General features: G+C 38.9%; 1 protein-coding gene across 1 annotated transcript in view; it reads left to right on the plus strand.

The window, feature by feature from the left end:
* The window catches only part of DARS1 (aspartyl-tRNA synthetase 1), a 56,678-nt gene that overhangs the window by 11,316 nt on the left and 25,179 nt on the right, over positions 1–20,183 (plus strand). Inside the window, exons 4-7 of the mRNA XM_067549516.1 lie at positions 407–509; positions 16,733–16,835; positions 18,155–18,235; positions 18,932–18,991. Coding sequence (XP_067405617.1) covers positions 407–509; positions 16,733–16,835; positions 18,155–18,235; positions 18,932–18,991 — 347 coding nt within the window. The remainder of the gene's footprint in view (positions 1–406; positions 510–16,732; positions 16,836–18,154; positions 18,236–18,931; positions 18,992–20,183) is intronic.

The following is a 20,183-nucleotide window of genomic DNA, read 5'->3' on the forward strand; positions in this document are numbered from 1 at the left end:
GACTCCTGGCTTAACTGCAGTTCCTGTAAAGTGAAACTTTGGGGAATAAAAGTGGGAGAAACTTTAGGAAAAGTAAAACCTATGAATAAAAATAATTAAGATTTAGAAGCAATATCAAAAGACAGCTGCAACTGTAACAGTAGGGCCGGCTTCACAAAAAAATTGTTTGAAAAATGTCAGTTGCTTTAAAAACAGACTATTTATAGAAATTTTTTAAATTTTTCATAGGTTGGCGATAAATAAAATCATTCTGGCTTATCTGCAATGTTGGATACATGTGCACATATTTACTTTGTTTTGTGTGTGTTAAAAATCAGGATTGATTTTAAAATAGTAAAACATTTCTCATTCACAAAGATCCTGAGTAAATTGTCGTTAATACACCTGCATTTTTTTTCTCCTTCAGGGAAGCAGTGTTTCTTAGTCCTACGTCAGCAGCAGTTTAATGTCCAGGCTCTTGTGGCTGTGGGAGACCATGCAAGCAAGCAGATGGTAAAGTTTGCTGCCAAGTAAGCAAGCAATTATATCCTGTTGTCAAAGTAAACAATGGTTGGTTCCACGACTCCGAGGGGTTGGGACCATTTTCACACATTAACATCAATGCTTCGTTTGTTTTAAAATGTAGTTATTTAAATTGTCAGTTCTCTATTGCGTTGAATACATTACACTTACAAAAGATAAAAAAGAACAGAGACTTGAAATTCATTCTGAACTGCTGAAGCAGCATTCTTTCTCCACGGACAACCTATGTTTTCTTCCAAGCCAGCTAACAAAAAGCCTGGCTGGCTTAGCATAGTGGGGCACTTTTTATTTGGTGGGGGAGGGGAGAGGTGTGCACGCATGCACATGCTCAGTTTTTATTTTCCTTAAGTAGTAGATCTGCAGCCTCACAAAATATTTTTAACTAGAATAAATATAATCTGTGAACTAAATTCTATTTGGAAGAAATTCCATGTTGCAAATTGATTGAGTGGAAAAAAGTGAGAGTTGTTTCTTTGAACCTAATTGGTCTAATTTACTCTTTATTGTCCCTTTCAAGCTGTGCTTTTAATTTTTTTTTTAAATTTTGGGCAATAATTACACTTTTTTCCAATTAACAAGAATGTTACAGCTATTTACATTTAGTTATTTGTCTTGTGTTGTTATTAAAGCTAAAATGATGAATGTGAGTTAGTATTCTCTTCTCTTTGCCCTCCTTTGTTAAGCTTGACTGGGCTTTCAAATTTTGGGTCATTTGTTCCTTTATATGGCTGTATGGAATAGGTAATTTTATAGTAGAACTTTTTGAATTTACAAGGCTTTTAGCTGGATGCCCATAAATTAAGATATAGAACCAATCAATATGTTTAACATGTGGCACTTGAACTGCTGCTGTTCAGTTCTTGGCACTACCCATGTGACTGGGAATGAAGCCCCTTGTAATTAGCTGTAAAAGTGTGAAAGCCTTTGATGTGTTAGGGAAAGTGGGGAATTCATTATACCATAGACTCCCAGAAGCAGAGTAAGAAGGTTAGAATAATGTATCTGGTGATTACATGCAAGGCAATGGGAAAACAGAACTGGCAATGTTTGTTCTTTGGCGGCACATAGTGTTGGCACTACCAGCAGGAGATATGATGTTTACAGGTGTTGAGGAGCCAAAATGAAGTGTTCTGTGTCTCCATGTGATGGCCTGTGTTTAGTTTTTTCCCAGAGCTTAATGGATACTTTGAAAGAAAAAGGGTTTTCTCTCCTGCTATGCTCTCTGTATGATCACCTCCTCTCAGATGGCTTCATTTATGCTAATGAGTCCTGAATCAACCTTTCTAGCCCTGGCATCCAGCCTTGTCCAGTTTTGCATTTTCAGCTCTGTCTCAGACATCTCTTCTTGGAGGTCCTGCTGTTATCTCATATTCAGTCTTTCCAAAACTGAATTTTTTATTTACCTACCAGTTTCTCTTCCTCTTCTTTTCTTTGTAATCACCGTTGATGCAGCTCTACTATCCTTCCCATTTCCCAGGCTCAGAATGCAGTATCATCTTTGATTTTTCCCTCTACTCCTTCGCCTGTGTGCATTCTCATGCTAAATCCTGGCACTTCTTCCTCTTTCTTAGCACTAATGTCTGCATTTTCCTTACTATCCCTACTTCTGAAACTATTTATCTATGCCCTATCAGTCAATTGTTTTGATTGGTGTAACTTTCTGACTGCTCTCCTCTATCTCTTTGGTGCCTTACAGCCTTCCTGTTTTTTACATGAAATTCAAGATCTTTGTCCTCACCTTCAAGATCAAACATAATCTCACCCCCATAACTTTATTATTTTTTTCCTATGCTCTACGTGCTTCTTTTTTTTTGTTTTTTTCTTCCTTCATACTGCCCCCTATGCTTCAAAGAGTCCACCATTTCCTCTCCAGCAATCCCAATCATCATTTCCACTCCCAGTCTCCTCGACACAAGCCCTGCTAAACTCATTCCAGTACACTTTCGTATTTTGCTTTCCTCCCAGTGATCCCTTTTTAACTATCTTACTTGAACTTTTGTCTTCATTATTTTGTGTTGACTAAGATTATTTTATGCCAGTGGCCGTTACCTTTTACAAATATAATGCTGTTTATAAATGATTAATAATAACCATATTGCTTCCCTGCCTTTCTTGATATCTTTTTCAAGTTGTCTCTTGCTACCAAAATATTAACTGAGAGAATATCTTTTACTTCAGAAAATATTTAAGATTTAAATTCACCTTTTCCACTGTGGCAGCAAGCGGACCTGAGCATTCCTGTAATACTTTCGCATGTATGAAAGAATACCCATCACTCTTGTCTCTGAGTTACCTTGCCCTCCCTGTCTGAAAGTTTTTGTAAGAACATATGTCCAAGAGCTGTTTTAAACATCTGGTGACATGATGCATCTGTGGTTTACAAAAAGAACCTAAGATATTCTAATGTCAGATAGATGAGATTGTTGTAAAAATTCTCACAAGCAGTAAACATACTAGTTCCTCTTTTTTGTATTGACGTATGAAAAGTGAGAACTTTCATAATACGTGGTCTAACAGTGTTAACATACTGTTCATAAATTGTATTTTAAATGCTTCAGCTCTCATGCAGTATTATTCCTTTTGTTTAGAGAGAGACAATCCATCTCGTCTCCGCTTTTAAAAAGAGCTTGAAAAACAGTAAATTGAACTATGATACACTTCTGCTTTTAATTTTTTTAAAAAATAAATGAATTGCTGGAAAGAATGTCGTGCCCATAAGAGGTGCTGTATTAACAGCCCTGGAATTGAAGTCTAGAGAGCACAGTGCCATGGGCAGTGTCAGTCCAAGCTTCCCATAACACCCCATCAAAAAGCCCATTTCTGGAGTGGACCCTCTGTAGGAGTAAGGAGGACTCTTGTCTCCTTGCCGTTTCCGTTAGAGGCCTCTGCTGAGACTGCCAACAAGGGTACTGTTAACCAGTGCAATTAGTGATTTGTTGAAACTTACAGTCAAAATATTTTGCAAATTGTTTTCCCCAGAAGGTACTGGGTGTGGGTGGTGCTGATTTTTTTTTTTTAATCCTTTGCTTATCTTTTTCCCTGCTTCTCAGTTTGTACCACAGGAGGCCATGTGGTCTAGCAGTTAAAGAAAAAGATCTCTAGATTCTAATTTTAAGATGAGGTACTAACCTCGTGTAACTTTGATCAAGTAACTTGGCCTCCCTCTGTTTCAGTCAACCAACAGGAAAAATGGAGTTTAAAAAAGAAAAAAAAATTGCTAGGAATCAAATTAATTGAGGAAATATCTTTTACTTCAGAAAATATTGAAGAATTAAATTGACCTTTTCCACTGTGGCAGCATGATTTAAGAACAATTTAGGGTCTGGAAAGCCTATTTTATAGTGAGAGACTAAAGAAGCTCAGTCTATTTAGTTTATCCAAGAGGAGGTTAAGAGGTGACTTTATCATGGTCTGTAAGTACCTACACGGGGGAAGATTTTTGATAGTATATGCAATGACTGGAAATGAAAGCTAAACAAATTCAGGCTAGAAATAAGGTTCAAATTTTAACAAAGGATAATTAACCGCTGGAACAACTTACCTATGGATGTGGTCAATTCATTTGAAGTTTTTAAAACTAGCTCAGATGACTTTCTAAAAAATATGCTCTGTTTTTCTCAGAAGTTGAGGGCTTGCTGCAGGAAATACTTGGTGAAATTCTAGGGCCTGTGTTATGCAGAAGATCAGATCAAACTATTATTATGACTTTTGGTCTTAAAATCCTGAGAATCTGAATTAACTTTCATACTAAACTTAGATCTAAAGGCTTACCTATGGTTAAAAATCATTTGTGCAATGTCTGAACAAAGCAAATACTTTATAGATCCATTTTACTGAATTTTATTCCTGTTGTTAGCTAATATTGTATCAGTTTAAGAAATTTTTATGCTTTCAACTGGTTTAAATGTACACTGTATATTGAACATCTGTCCGAAAAATGAACTGTATCTTTGAATCATCGTCAGCAGTAAAGTATATAAGTTTTAAATATCCCAAATGCATTTCCTTCGGTCTAATTTAAAGGCAGACATTTTATTTTTGTATAATTTAGTAAATAATCATTCAAATATATAGTTTTGTCCAACCATCTTACAGGAAACACAATAGTTTTGGTAGTCAGAGAAACAAAGGAACAGAACAATATATGAGTGTATGTAAATATTTACATTTTAAAATATTTTGTTTTCGATCTAAAGTAAACTAATAAGTAAACTGGCTTCTTGCAGTTAGTTCATTAGACTGTTGGTCAAAACAGCAGCGAATAGAAAGTGATTTACTACAAAGTGGCTATTGTGGGTTTTGTTTGCCATATGAATCTGATGGTGAAAAATGTTGTGTCAGAGAGACTGCCATAATGCAATCATGTGGTTAAAATAGAAAGTATAGAATAATATACATACAGATAACAGAGAGAGACCTAAGACATTTGGTAGCCATTTTAGTAACTAAACTCTTGTCTGTCAGCTTTCAGGAAAGAAGGTTACAGTGTAGAATAAGGGAGTATGTTGCCCAGAGAGGTTCTGTTTTCTGTAGTTGAACTTATGAGTCTGTTATTAAAAACCGCTTGATATAGGCATAAAGACTAAAAGACTGTAAAACCTATGTAAATCAGTGTTTTCCTTCGTGTTCTAGTTCAGCTGCTCTCACACCTTGTAACCTAATTTACTTAACTGACGTAATGTATATAAATATTGTTGTGTTTAATAGAAGTAGTTACAGTTTTTGGTCAATGTTTGTAGCTGCTTTGGGTAAGCTGTGTGAATACTAAGGAATTTTACCAAAAAGCTCCCACCTGACAAGGGAGAGTTCTACTGTAGGCAAGTTTCCAACAGCTTCCAGCATAATACCATGATTGTTAATTAAAAAATTAACCTGGTTTAACCTGGTACCAGGTTTAATTAATATTATAGATTCTTCTATTAAACAGTGATCTCTGGGTGCTGGAACTGCCCATTGGGACTATTAGCAACAGTCTTAAAATAGAGCAGCTTTGAGACTGCTTTAATTTATACTTGACGTCATACAACGCCAGATCAGAGAAATAATTGTCTACACTTGAGATGCTATCCCACTTCAGTGTAGACACTACTTATGTCAACAGGAGGGGTTCTCCCATTGGCTTAGGTAATCCACCTTTATGAGAGGTAGCATATAGGTTGATGGAAGAATTTTTCAGTTAACCCTACCGCTGCCTAACCTGGAGGTTACATTGGCTTAACTACGTTGCTCGAGGATGTGGATTTCTCAAATCCCTGAGCAATGTAGCTGGGTCAATCTAACTTTTAGTGTAGACCAGGCCTTCAAATCACCTTTGAGTCCATCCTTCCTCAACTGTGCTGAGTGCAACCCAGCCACAGCTCAGGACCTGAGTTTTTACCTGCATGCTGGATTTGAAGTCTGGCATAAATGAGCAAGAGCATGACTTGTAGTTTTACAAATATATTGATTTTAACGTAAGTTATGAAAATTTGTAAATGCAAGGCAGAACACATGCAGGAGAAAACTCCATTAAACTTGATGGATGTGGTGCCTCTGTATGCACACACAGTTAATTGCACAACTATTTGGTTGCAGACATTTACAAGCATAGCTGCTAAAGCAGAAGGATACTGTATGATTGGCAGGCTTAATGGTTTTTAAAGCAATGGGTAGTAAAGTGTGTTCCAGACTAAGGAGCTTTACATCACTTTTGTAACGGTTTGTTCGCAGCAGAGAACTTGCAAGCTCTTTTAGCAAAGATTGCAGAGTTTGTAAGCTGTGGTAGGTAAATGCTAAAAAGTAACATTAAAGCTAAAAAAAAAATAAAATGTTAAATTCGTTGTATTTCATATGTATAATATATTCTATAAATATTTTCCTTCTTACATAAAAACTTGTATTTAGACGGTCTGTTAATACAAAGCATAAAATATATAGGATGTACAATGTGGTAAGTGAACATCACTTTTGGAGTTTCCTGACTCTTAAATACTTGAATTTGCTATCTTAATGGTAGATCAGTGCTAGGAATTTTTCATTCAAATCATATACTGTGGTGTTACTTACGTATGCATTAAATGAGACTAAACTGGTACCATAGGTTACAAAGATAATTTACTATACATCTAGAAATCCATGTGTGTGCATAGACATTTAATTTCAATAAAGAATAATTGGAATTATTGTACATTTACTAAGTTGCTTCTGGTTCTTTCTTTATAAATAGAATCAGTCTTCAACAAAAACCCATGCAGTGACAATTCAGTGGTGCCAATGCTCAGCCTTGCAATGAGAAATGACTAAGAAGCATTATGCAAGGCAGCTGATCTTAACTAATACGATCTTCCCGTGTGCAGAATGTATTTCCTTTGTTATGGTCAGAACTTGAATTTTTAATTGATGATGAAGGAAAATTGCTGTTACCATATTAAAAACTTTCATCTTCAGTTAATGTAGCTCTATTCAAATTTACCAGAATGTCAGTGGTATTGCTATCAGGGTGTTTACAGTGGTGTCAATATTAAAAAGGAAATGAGAGAATTGAAGAACAACTGTTTCAGGCTCTAGAAAAAAAAATGACTGAGTAAAACTTTGGTTTTTAACTGTCATTTATTTTAAAAAGAAGCGGGAGCTAGTAGCTGTTTGTGTAACATTTTAACATAATATCCTCCATTTAAAATTGCATATTTAATTTAGCAACATGTTTTTTAAATGCAGACGTCTCTGTATTTCAGCTTCCCACAGTCCGTTTTTTGCACCTAAAAGGCATGTTGCTGCTGCCCACAGACTTTCTGAGGAATTTCAAACAGCATCAGCTGTAAAGCAGCGCTTTCCTGTTACGTGCTTTTTGTAACACTTCTCCATGTCATTCATCACACTTGGGGCCCCTGTCTAGTACGTGGGTAGGGTGGATTTTCACAAAAATGAATTTAAAGAAGGTATTCTATTGGTTGTACACTTTGAGTATATTTAGCCTATAGTGCATCATACTGATTTGAGAGACTGTAGCAGATTTAAATATACTAAGAGATTCTCTGCTTAGCTGGTGACCTTACCAGAGAAATATTTCAAAATATATACCTTTCAGGAGTTATTTGGCCAAGCTTTTTGAAGGCCTTACTCTCAACTCAAGGGCATTTCTCTCTCTGTAGGTAATGTGATAAATTTTGAACAACATATCCAATCAATTCCAAAATTTCAGAGAATGTTCTAGGCATCAGTGGGCAGAAACTTATTGATCTGAGGGGAAATCGGAAAACTGGAAGGGGGAAAATTGGGGGGGGGGGGGGAGGACATGAAACTGATGCCACCTGTTCAGCACTGCCACAGCCTCATTCATCTCTGTAGTTGTCTATAGATCAGAGAACTGATATTTGGCATCAATTAACGCCTTCCAGAATAACAATACCCTGTTTTATCTCAGTTTATCCTACCAATAGAGTTGAACATGTTGACATCCTGAATGACTTTTCTCCTAGACAGAAAGAAAAATGATGGAGGGGGATGAGGTGGGGGGGATGTGCACCCTGGCATGGAGGAGAGAATGGGATACCCTGGTAAGTAGGAGTGGGGAATGGAGCACACAGAATCCCTGCTAGGGAAGAGATTGGGGGATCCTGGTAATGAGGAAGAGGGGCACATAGAGCCCCTAGCACATGGGTTCTCAAACTGGGGGTTAGGACCCCTCAGCAGGTTGCGAGGTTATTTTGGGAGGGGGCGGGGGGGTCATGATCTGTCAGCTCCTATGTATGCTGTGGCTGCGACTGTCAGCACCATCTATGGCTGACAGCTGGAGCCCTTCAGGGTTGGGTGGCTGGAGAGAAGTGGCTGCTGGCTGGGTGCTCTGAAGGCAGCGCCACCCACAGCTGCAGTGCAGAAGTTAGGGTGGCATGACATGTGGGGAGTCATCACTCTTTTGCAGAGGGTTATCACAGCCTGAAATATTTTCAAAGTGGTACCCAGAAAAAAAAAGTTTGAAAACCCCTGCCCTAGCATGGAGGGGAAGGTGGGAATGGGGGACAGACAGACTTCCTTGCATGGGAGGGAGAGGGAAATGGGGGGGATGAGGGTTTGCACAGAGTCTCTGTTATGGGGGAGAGAATGAGGGGCCCTGGGATGTGGAAGAAGGTCTACACAGAGGCCCTGGCCTGGGGAAAGTGGGAATGGAGTGCACAGAATCCTTGGCAGGGGAGAAGATTGGGGGATCCTAGTATGGGGGGGCACACAGAGCCCCAGGCCTGAGGGGAATGGAGGATATGGGGGGAAAACAGAGAAATGAGGTGCACACAGAGACAGTGATATTGGGAAAGAATGGGAAACCCTGGTAACAGGAAGAGGGGAGAATGGGAGGCATACAGAGATCCCCTGGGGAAGTTGCAGGGAGTTCCTGAAAAAGAAGAGGATGGCACGCATAAAGCTTGTGGGAAGGGAATGAGGGGAAGTCTATGGTGTGTGCATTAAGCTCAGCCTACACAAGCTATGAAGTGGTTGGCCCCCTACTGTACAATATCTACCATTAAAGACTAAGTGGATCAACTGGCTAGCTGTGCTTAGAGACCATTGATCTGCAGGGATAGTAAGCCTACATATGCTGCAAAAGTGGTACTGCGCTTGGGATCAACTGTTCATATTCTTCACTTGGGTTACGACTCGAGTTCTTTGTCACCTTGACATATTAATCCCAACTATACATACAAGATGATGGGATCTAAATGAGCTGTTACCACTTAAGAAAGAGATCTTGGAGTCATTGTGGGTAGTTCTCTGAAAACATCTGCTCAGTGTGCAGCAACAGACAGAAAAACTAACAATATTAGGAAAGGGATTGATATAATAAGACAGAAAATATCATAATGCCACTATATAAATCCATGGTATGCCTACACCTTTAGTATTGTATGTAGTTCTGGTTGCCCCTTCTCAAAAAAAGATATATTAGAATTGGAAAGGTACAGAGAAGGGCAACAAAAATTATTAATGGTATGGAATAGCTTCCATATGAGGAGAGGTTAAAAATCTGGGAATTTTCAGCTTGGCAAAGAGATGACTATGGGGGGGATATGATAGAGGTCTATAAAATCATATATGGTGTGGAGAAAGTGAATAAGGAAGTGTTGTTTACTCCTTCACATAACACAAGAACCAGGGGGTAACCAATGAAATGAATAGGCAGCAGGTTGAAAACAAATGAAAGGAAGTACTTCTTTATACAACGCACAGTCAACCTGTGGAACTCGTTGCCTGGGGATGTTGTGAAGGCCGGAACGGTAAGGGGTTAAAAAAGAACTAGATAAGTTCATGGATGATGGCTAATAGCCATTAATAGACCTTAGATGGTCAGGGATGCAACCCCATGCTCTGGGTATCCCTAAACCTCTTGACTAGCAGAAGCCTGGAATGGACTAAAGTGAGTGGATCACTCAGTGATTGCCTGTTCTGTTCGTTCCATTTGAAGCACCTACCTGGCTTTGGCCACTGTTGAAAGACAGAATACTGGGCTACATGGGCCATCAGTCTGACCCAGTATGGCCATTTTTATGTTCTTATAATTCACTATTAAGTAAGTCATATAATTAACTAAGATTTAAAACTGACCCATCACCCCCTTTAGCTAGCTGCAGTTCTTATGATGCTAACCTTAAGCTTGGAGAATTATAATGCTGCAACTTCCCAGTGTTACTTTGCAGTCATTAGGTTTTTCATAAAATTTATCACTTTTATGTAAAACCGCAGTGAATCAACCTGAAAGTGAAGTCAGTTGTATGTATACAACCTTTCTCAATAACAGTATCTCCTAATTCCATGCTAATCAAAAGTACAGACTTCACTATTTAAATAGGAGTGCCCTCCTTCAATAAACAATACACGGGAATGATGTTTTTTTAAAATATGAGTGCATATGAAGATTAACTTTTAGTTCCTATTAGGTTCTTATGTGGTTTAATTGAATGGGGAAAAACCTGAGAGCCAGGACTTTTGGGTTCTATTCCCAGCTCTTCCATTGACTTACTCAGTGACTTTCACCTTTCAGTTTCTGTATCTGAATAATGGGGCATTTGATTACCTACTTTACAAGAGTTTGTGAGGCTTAAATAATGTTTGGAAAGTGCTTTAAAACCAGATCTTCACTACAAAGTTCTGCTGGCATAACTGTGTTAAACTGTAGTGTGAAAAAAACCACATCCCTAACCCACATAGCTATGCCAGCAACCCCCTCCCACACATACAGAGTTCTTTTAGCTATATAGCTTATGTCGTTCAGTGAGGTGGTTTAACTATACCAGAGAAAGAATCCCTTTTACTTGTGTACACTGTATTCACAAGGAGATTTTGCCAATATAGTTGTATAGCCTTTGTACTGTAGAGTAACCTTAAGAACGAAGTGATTAGTACTACAAAATAACGTTAATTGTAATAGTTGTACTGTTTATACTTTCATAGGACAGAAACATGAAAAAATCCTTCCCAATCCGTCACCTTCTATCATCTTGCTAGCAATGGTGTACACAGTGAAAATTTGTCTTAGTTTAACATTGCATCAGAGGTAAATTATATGTTTGTATAATTAGATGGTTGAAATTATTATTGTAAATCTACTATATATCGGGTAATTATTCAGATAAGTTAATTTTCATGTTCCCCTGTCTCTCTTGTTTATCATTATTGTTCACCACCTCAGATTGCTTGATTGCTTGTAACACACATGCTTTAAGTCAGTGGTCTCCACATGCTTTAAGTCAGTGGTCTCCAAACGGCCACGGCCACGGCCACGGCCACGGGCCACGGCCACGGCCACGGCCACGGCCACGGCCACACACACACACACACACACACACACACACACACACACACACACACACACACACACACACACACACACACACACACACACACACACCCCGTATCCCTGTCAATGCCTTTCCTCCCCCAGCTGGGAGTGGGGACACGGTCAGGGCTGGGGGCTGTTGCTGGGAGTAGGACCGTGGTCGGGGGCTGAGGCCATGGCCCCAGGCAGACAGGGGCTGGGGACCAAGGCTGGGAGAATGGCTGCGGCAGCCGAGGCTGGGCGTGGGGCCAGGGCCAAGACAGGAACCACAGCCTGCGGTTGCTGGGAGCCGAGGCCGGAGCCACAGCTGGGAGATGGGGCTGGGGCAGAGTGGGGCAGGGTAGTGCTCTCTCCACACCCCCATGGGGGCTGGCCCGGGCCCTGTTGGACCCCTCCCCCCATGGTCCTTCACAACCCACTGACTAGGGGATGCACCTCACACTTTTGGGACCTCTGCTTTAGGTCAGATTGTTGAGAGAAGTTTCAAAACCAGTGGTTCTGTGTGTCCCATTCTCTCCTGTTCCCCCTTTCCATTCCTTCTCCTAGATTTGTTGCTTTTAAAAGTATTCAGTAGTGATAAATTCAAATGAAGATAATAGTTTTGCATTGTTTAGTTATCCTCCATTTTAAATTTGTTTGACATTCGTTAATAGCTCACACTTGAAAATCACACTTTTCTGAAAAAATTATTTACTTACTATTGTTACACATAATCCCTAAAATAAAAAAAAGACAAAAATAAGCAAAATATTTATGTATATTTTAAAAAAAGAGAGTCCTGTAGCACTTTAAAGACTAACAAATTTAATTTTTGCAGGCATAAGCTTTCGTGGGCTGCAACCCACTTTGTCCGATGCAGGACTCTTGTTTTTGCTGTATACATTCAAACACAGCTACCCCTCTGGAAAATATTTATAGCTTCCTTCATTATATACACTTTGTGGGTGGTCCATTTCGCTGTTCTCCTGATGTTCAGGTGAACTTCCTGTTTCATGCAGTAGCATGAGACTCTTGTACTTTTGTTCTGAGGGTAGATCTCAGACTCTGCAAGTGTTACCAATAACTGTGCTGCTGTGATCTGATTTTGGGTCCAGAGTGACTCCTTTTCTCTGAGCCCCTAAAAGAGTCTGAAGTGTAGCAGTAGGAGTGGAGGAATTGAGAGTAGTCTTTTCAGTTCTCTGGCTTCTAGGGGGTTAGACTAGATGGCCCTTGGTAGTCCCTTCTAACCCTATGATTCTGTATGTGGCAGAGAGCACTGGGAATCTGCTGTTGAGGCTGTGGAAGCCCTTTCACTGGCTTGAGGGAGCACCATGAACAGGGAGCCAACTTCTGCTTTCCACAGGCCATGGAACAGAAAGCACCATTGAGGGGAGAGAGAGAAAGAATGCCCTCCCTCAAAATAGGACCAAAAGAGACAAAGGTCAACCAGCCTCCTCCCCCTTTTGCTCCATAGAGCTAGGGGTACAGCAGAGCCATGAGGAGCAAGGTCCTAGAGTGGGTCCTCTGTTCACCTCACCAGATCCCTCCATAGGAGTAGGGCCAGGAGAAGGTATGGGACCTCGAGAGCAGTTGTATCTCTCTTCTCAGAAACCAGGATTGGCCAGGAAGCCAGCAGAAAGTCTCCACTCCTTCAGAGAGCTGGAAGGCAATGGGGATTTCCCATCCCTTGCATGACTCTCTGCAGCAACACCGGGGCTCAGAAGAGCAGTGGCAGTCCCCATCGCAGTTTCATCTGTAGGGAGTTGGAATGTAGCATGTTGGAAGGCTGAAAGTTGACAGGAAAGAGGCCTGGCCAGTAGCATATGAGAAGAGTGGAGGCGTGAGGCTGGAAATGTTTGTGACTTTCAGGCTGCTCTTGCTCCCTTTGCTTGAAACACTCATCTCAACAAAAACTTAAAGAATGATCTGTACAAAACATTGTAAAAAAGGAATTTAAGAAATGTCTGGGGTGCTGTTAGGAAATTTTTTTAATTAGTTTTTAAGAACTCTTTGACTGTTGACTGAACTTAATTCTATATAACATTAAAAATAAGTAGTGCTTTGATGGGAAATTACTAAATGTCTGCTTCACATGGAATCTTACAGATCAAGAAATGACTGATTCATTTAAAAAAGAAAAAAGTCTTAATGGTAATCTTTACTTTACACAAAGGATGATTCAATGAACAGTCAAAGAATTTGGACATTAAATCACACTCTAATTCGTCATTCTTGTTAGCTGAGACATAAATATTAGTATTAGTCTATCTCTGCTGCCTTTGTAATCAATGGGAATTTTACCATTGATTTCAGTGAAAGCAGAGTGAGTTAATCTTAATATTGAAATCTTGGAAAATCCCCCTGTAAAGCTTGAGTATAAAAATTTAATTTGGAGAATTCCTACACAGACTGAAAACTTTTCAATTTGTCCTTAGAGTCCAGATGCCCACGTTCTTATGAAATGGCTGTGAGTTGGCAAACAGTTCTGCCAACATGCCAATAACAGAAGCATCTTGCTTTGCTTTTTATATCCAGTGCTACGACAAACAGCGGAACTTGATGAACCAGGAAAAACCTTCAATAGTCTATGCAATGACTAAGAAATAGTCATGAGTACCCACTTCATTACCAAGTGCTGTGAATTTACTTTCTGTATGGCTTAATTCTGCTTTTTGGTGGTAGTGTTGTTTATTTTTAAAGATACATGGAAAGGAGAACAAGGCTTTTTGCTGTCTCCTCTCCTATATCACTGACTTTAAAGAACAGACAACCATTAGAGAACATTAAGAAATCTTTTTTTTTTTGTTTATTGTGTGGAGTAGAGTTTGGTAGGTAAAAGGGGAAGGCATGTGTTCTTCAAAGTTGTTTTAACTGCTAATTGTCAGGTTCTTTTAGATGGCAGAGAACCTGTTTTCCACATTACCCAGTGTATATTATTCAGTGTATAAGGTAGCATTAATTGTCCTTTTGGATGTGGTTTATTAAATATGATAAGTATACTTATCTGCAATATGACAACAATAGAAAATAAAGATGATGAACCCTAGAAAGATAATGGAGCAAATAATTAAGCAATCAGTTTGCAAACACCTAGAAGATAATAAGGTGATAAGTAACAGTCAGCATGGATTTGTCACAAACAAATCATGTCTAACCAACCTGAGAGTTTTCTTTGTCCCAGTAACAAGCCTTGTGGTGTGGATAGGGGAGAAATGGTAGATGTGGTATATCTTGATTTTAGTAAGACTTTTGATACTTTTTTGCATGACCTTCTCATGAACAAACTAGGGAAATACAACCTAGATGCATGGCCCCCACATGGGTGGGGGTACACTTTACCAGGGCCTGGAGGCCCCAGGGGGCCCGGCTCAGGCTGCAACCCCCATTACCATTTTCATGGCTTATGAGGTATGTATGGGATGAGGGACTGTGGTATGTGTGAGAGAGGGGGCCTGTGTTACAAGTTTGTACTGGGCCTGAAAAAATTATGCTTGGGCCCTGCCTGGATGGAGCTACTATAAGGTGGGTGCATGACTGGTTGGAAAACCATTCCCAGAGAGTAGTATCAGTGGTTCACAGTCAAGCTGGAAGGGCATATTGAGTGGAATCCCACAGGGATCAGTTCTGGGTCCAGTTCTATTCAATATTTTCATTAATGATTTAGATAATGGCATAGAGAGTACACTTATAAAATTTGCGGATGACACCAAGCGGGAAGGGATTCCAAGTGCTATGGAGGATAAGATTAAAATTCAAAATGATCCGGACAAACTGAAGAAATGGTCTGAAATGTAAAGGATGAATTCAGTAAGGCAAATGCAAAGTACTCCACTTAGGAAAAAACAATCCATTGCACACATACAAAATGGGAAATGACTGCCTAGGAAGGAGTATTGTGCAAAGGGATCTGGGGGTCATAGTGAATCACAAGCTAAATATGAGTGAACACTGTAACACTGTTGCAAAAAAAAGCAAACTTCATTTTGGTATGAATTAGCAGGAGTGTTGTGAGCAAGACATGAGAAGTAATTCTTCCACTCTGCTCCAAGCTGATAAGGTCTCAGCTGGAATATTGTGTCTAGTTCTGGGCACCACATTTCAGGAAAGATGTGCACAAGCTCGAGAAAGTCCAGAGAAGAGCAACAAAAAGGAAAGGTCTAGAAAACATGACCTATATTGCGGCAAGGGTGGTTTAGGTTGGACATTAGGAAAAGCTTCCTAACTGTCAGGGTAGTTAAGCACTGGAATAAATTGCTTGTGGAATCTCCATCATTGGAGATTTTTAAGAGCAGGTTACACAAACATCAGTCAGGGGTGATCTAGATAATACTGCCATAAGTGCAGGGGACTGGACTAGATGATCTTTTGAGGTCCTGTAATTCCATGATTCAGAGAACTAGCTGTAAACTCTATGTATATTTTCCTAGTTCCCAATCCTTTCTTTTGGTAGACTTCTTAGAAGGTAGTGGGTTAATATAAAATTTAGCTACATCTTTTCTGAAAAAAATTGAAGCATCAAGTTATATTGATTCAGAAACTTCTGGTCAGATTTAAGTTATATCACTGATGTGAACCAGCACCGAACAGAATAGAAACAGAACCACAGGCCAACAGTCTAGGAAAAAAGTGACCTAGCAATTTGAGATGATTCTTCTAATTAAATGGCAAAGAATTTAATATAGATCAATAGGATCTAAACTACCTTCTTCTTTAACAAGCCTATTTAATCTAGGACAGCCATTTGGAAGGAAAGGAAGAGTATATTTTTTCTTGACGTAGGCATAGCGGTAGTAAAAATAGACAAATGCAAACAATTTGAGTGAAGGTGTTTGTTTTTGGATTTAAATGAGCATTTACCATGGCTTACCTGTACCTGAAAATAGGCCAATTATAGCACAAGAATATATATTATCTATCTGTCACAGAAGGAAGCTGATCACAGAAGCAACAAAAGGCAGGCCAAGAAATCTAGGGATGCAGAATGCAAACGTATTGGCCCTGGCAAACCAGCTTTCTTTCTGCTTCTTTTGCGTACTCCAACTTTTTTACTCAGAAGGCTAGGATCTGCCTCCCTATTTGTTTAATTTTAAGTTTAACTTTTTTACCAAAAGTAAATGCATATAACCATAATATTAACATGGATTTGCATCTTAAGTGTCAGCTTAAATGAGCTTCCTGTTTGAGCTCACCAGCAAAACACAAACAAATCTGTTAATTTATTGCATTTGCGGGGGTGGGGGGGAATTTAGTAAAGACCTCTTGCTAGCTCAATACTAGTATATAATAAACAATGACTTTACCTAAAATGCTTTATTCTGTTATGTTGTTCCATCATTACATACAAAACATAGTCTTCTTGGTGGTTGATATTCAAATTAGTACTTAAAAGTGTGATGAAATTATTAAACTGACTATCTTTATTGACAGCATCAACAAAGAGAGCATTGTGGATGTTGAAGGTGTTGTGAGGAAAGTGCATCAGAAAATTGGAGGCTGTACTCAGCAAGATGTTGAGCTGCATGTACAAAGGGTAAAAACATTTTAAAGCAAATAGTGCACAAATTTATAAAAACTGTCAAATTTATGTTTTCAGTAAAAGGTCATCCATAAGATTTGTAGACTGGTCATACAGTAAACTGCATTCAAACACAAACTGAAGTACTAAATACAGTAAACATGAAGCACTCCTGTTTTGATTTTGAGAGAGATGCATGCAATTTTAGGAATTTGTGGTTTCCATCTGCTCTTTAAAAAATCTCATTTGGAATATATTTTGAAGTATTTAGCTAAAACATTTTGGCTAGGATTGGCTTTTAATTCCAGTTCTGAGTCTTGTCAATAGCAAATTCAGTCCATACAAATCTGCCTCTTTCTTTGTAGGCATAAGCCCAGAACTTTTCCTACATGTTTGTTTTAATACAGAAAAATGTATATTTCTTCACTCTGCTGCACATCATAAAATGTGTCCCCTCTATAGGAGTAACGCAGTGGCGTAATGACACCAAAGTTCTGTGAAAAACATTTAAAAGAGTACATAAATTCCCCATAGTTTGCACATTGAGGCTGGGAAAGTGCGGTTTTATAGATGTTTGAATAGAATTAGGATTTCATATTTCACCAAAAGGATGCTTAAGCACTTCACAAACTATACACATACAAACTATTGAAATGCAGTCACCTTGGGGGTGGAGTGCAGCAGCCAGCCAGTGTACAACACATGACATAAGTGCAGTGGAGAGGTAAATTTAGCCGGGATACTGAGGAAGGCCCCTAAACTTACTAAAAATTCCATGAAAGTTGCTTTAATAATCATGCAAATCAGGCAGGCTGTGGATTTTTATGAAAGTGTCCACATATGCCTCACCATATACTTAGTGTAAACTAAGGGACTGTCTTTTAATCTGTGTTTGTGCAGTGTCTAACACCATGGGCTCCTAATCGGGGCTTCTAGATATTACCATATTGCCAATGCAATAATACTTTAATACTACAAGGACATTTGTTTATTTACCTCAGAAGAGAAAAGAACTGACGTGACCACTCAGGTTCCAAAAGCACGGTTATGAATCATTAGGCTGGCCCCTCAGTTAGTGTCTCCTTGATGTGGTTATGCCAAAAAATGATAATGTTTTTTTGGAGGAAAGAAATTATACTAAGTGTTCCCAGTACAGCCATGAGAATAAAGCCAAATAAACGTCTCCCTCTTTTGACTTTTGAGTAAAATCGCACACTTCCAGTTAACGATTTATGCAAACGCTGTTTCATGTTTATGCCAGAAATACCCTTTTGTAAATCACACTTTGTTTTGGGCTGGGTTTTATGCTATTTCTGGTATTGTCTCACTTTCAGATCTATGTGATCAGTTTGGCTGAACCCCGACTGCCCTTGCAGCTGGATGATGCTGTTCGAGCTGAGGTGGAAGGAGAAGAGGTGAAAAACTTTTCTCCTTAACACACCTGTGAATGTTCATTGTATTTGTAGTTGAGCAAAAGTTTGAAAGCACATAGTAGCTTCTTTTCTTAATGCAGTGGTTTTTGCTTTTTGGCTTTTATTTAACTTATTTTACATCTGGATTGTTCCCTGAAACCTTCTCATCTATGTAATACTTGCTGTGGTGCAGTGGGTAGTCAGACCTACATAATTTGAAAACTCTCTATGTTGTACCAATTAGTGTTACAGGACTTCATTCTGAAACAAGTACTTGTGCATGTTTCAGGTCTTTGGCAGTCCTCAAGGCTAGTTAATTGTGAAAGGCCACATCTTGAACACTCGTGATCATACTGGGAACAAAGAGCTGGTCATAGATTCCAAGGCCAGAAGGGAACATTGTGATCATTTAGTCTCACCTCCTGTGTAACACAGGCCATGGAACTTCCACAAAATAATTGCTTTTGAACTAGAGCATATAATTTTTAAAAAATCCAATCTTGATTTAAAAATGCCAGAGATGGAGAATCCACCACAGTTCATTTGAATTGCTCTACCAGGCCCCTCAAAATAGTATTAGAAGACCTTCCACCAAATTTGCAAGTATTCCTTTGCTTTGTAACCAAAATGTTTCACTCTATTGAATGTATTTCTTTGTGTGTATATGTTTTCATTACATACTTTTGTACAATTGTTTAGGAAGGAAGGGCTACTGTAAACCAAGATACACGCCTGGACAACAGAGTAATTGATCTGAGGGTAAGGAACTGGTTATGTTACATGGTTAACTGCAGCATTTTAGAGCTTAAATATCTTTGAGACTACTCCAGGATTTGAGTTAATTGTTTTGAGCTCATGCTAACTGATAAATAATATTGGGGGGGTGGGGGAAACAATTGCACTAGTAATAATTATGCTAAACGTCCACTTGAATTGAACTCCTACCAAGATTTCAGGATTTCCTAGTATGAAGATTCATGGGTTTTAAACAGTGTTCATGTCCTCTTAGATATCTGATTGGCATAGAATTCCAAGGATTCAGGTAAGGAAGTGCTCTATGAATACAAGAGATAGACACTAGATAACACAATAAGGATCGAAAGCATTTGCAGGTGTAAGTTAGAGAATTATTTGACTCTGTGTGCTCATTTTAATTTGAGTTCTTGGTGAAGATTTGAATTCAAGCCCCCAGAGATGAATGGTTAGATCCATTGCGTAACTAATCCTCAGTTGTATATACCTGAAAAGCATGGGCAGCCATAGTGGGAATAAAAAAAACACAAATCTCTGAGATTTATACTATATATTCATCAGTGCTCCTTCAGAACAATTGTCACTCCTGTTACATTATTTAAATGACCAGGGTCCCATGTAAAATTTTCTAGGAAACTTTCAAGGTCAAACAGAACTCAAATGCAAAGTTTTGCTCTAAAGAGAAGATAGTTTTTGTTTACAAACAATTCAAGAAAAATGATTGAAAAGTGTGATCATCAATTTAATTGGAGATTCATATGAACACCTGATCTCCTCTTCTCAGCAACTAAGATTAATTTGGATTGTTATCACAGTAGGAGGTTTTTATTTGCAGCAAGGTTACTTGCTGTAGGATACTGAGCACTCTTAACTCTCTCTCACTTCTCTGGAGGTATTCATCAGAATCTCATTGCATGAGTCCCTTCATCAGTACCTTATTTACTACTAAATATACTAAACCGGAGATAGCTGTAAACAAGAAAGACAGAGAAATAATATGGAGGGACCTAAAGTTAGAAATATTGGCAGGAAATAACAACTTGAGATTAGATTTGGCCATAATGCAAGCTAATGCATCTGGCAAGAAAAAACCTGTTTCAGAGTTACACAGTGAAGGAGAAACCAGGAAGGCTGTAATGCCAAAACAAACATAAGGGACAGAGCAGAAAGGGATGAGGTGAGGCTAAGATAACGTGGA

The sequence above is a fragment of the Emydura macquarii genome, unplaced genomic scaffold, assembly GCF_026122565.2.
Source record: "Emydura macquarii macquarii isolate MOO-44397 ecotype Brisbane River unplaced genomic scaffold, CSIRO-AGI_Emac_v2 contig_1253, whole genome shotgun sequence".
NCBI classification, from domain to species: domain Eukaryota; kingdom Metazoa; phylum Chordata; order Testudines; family Chelidae; genus Emydura; species Emydura macquarii.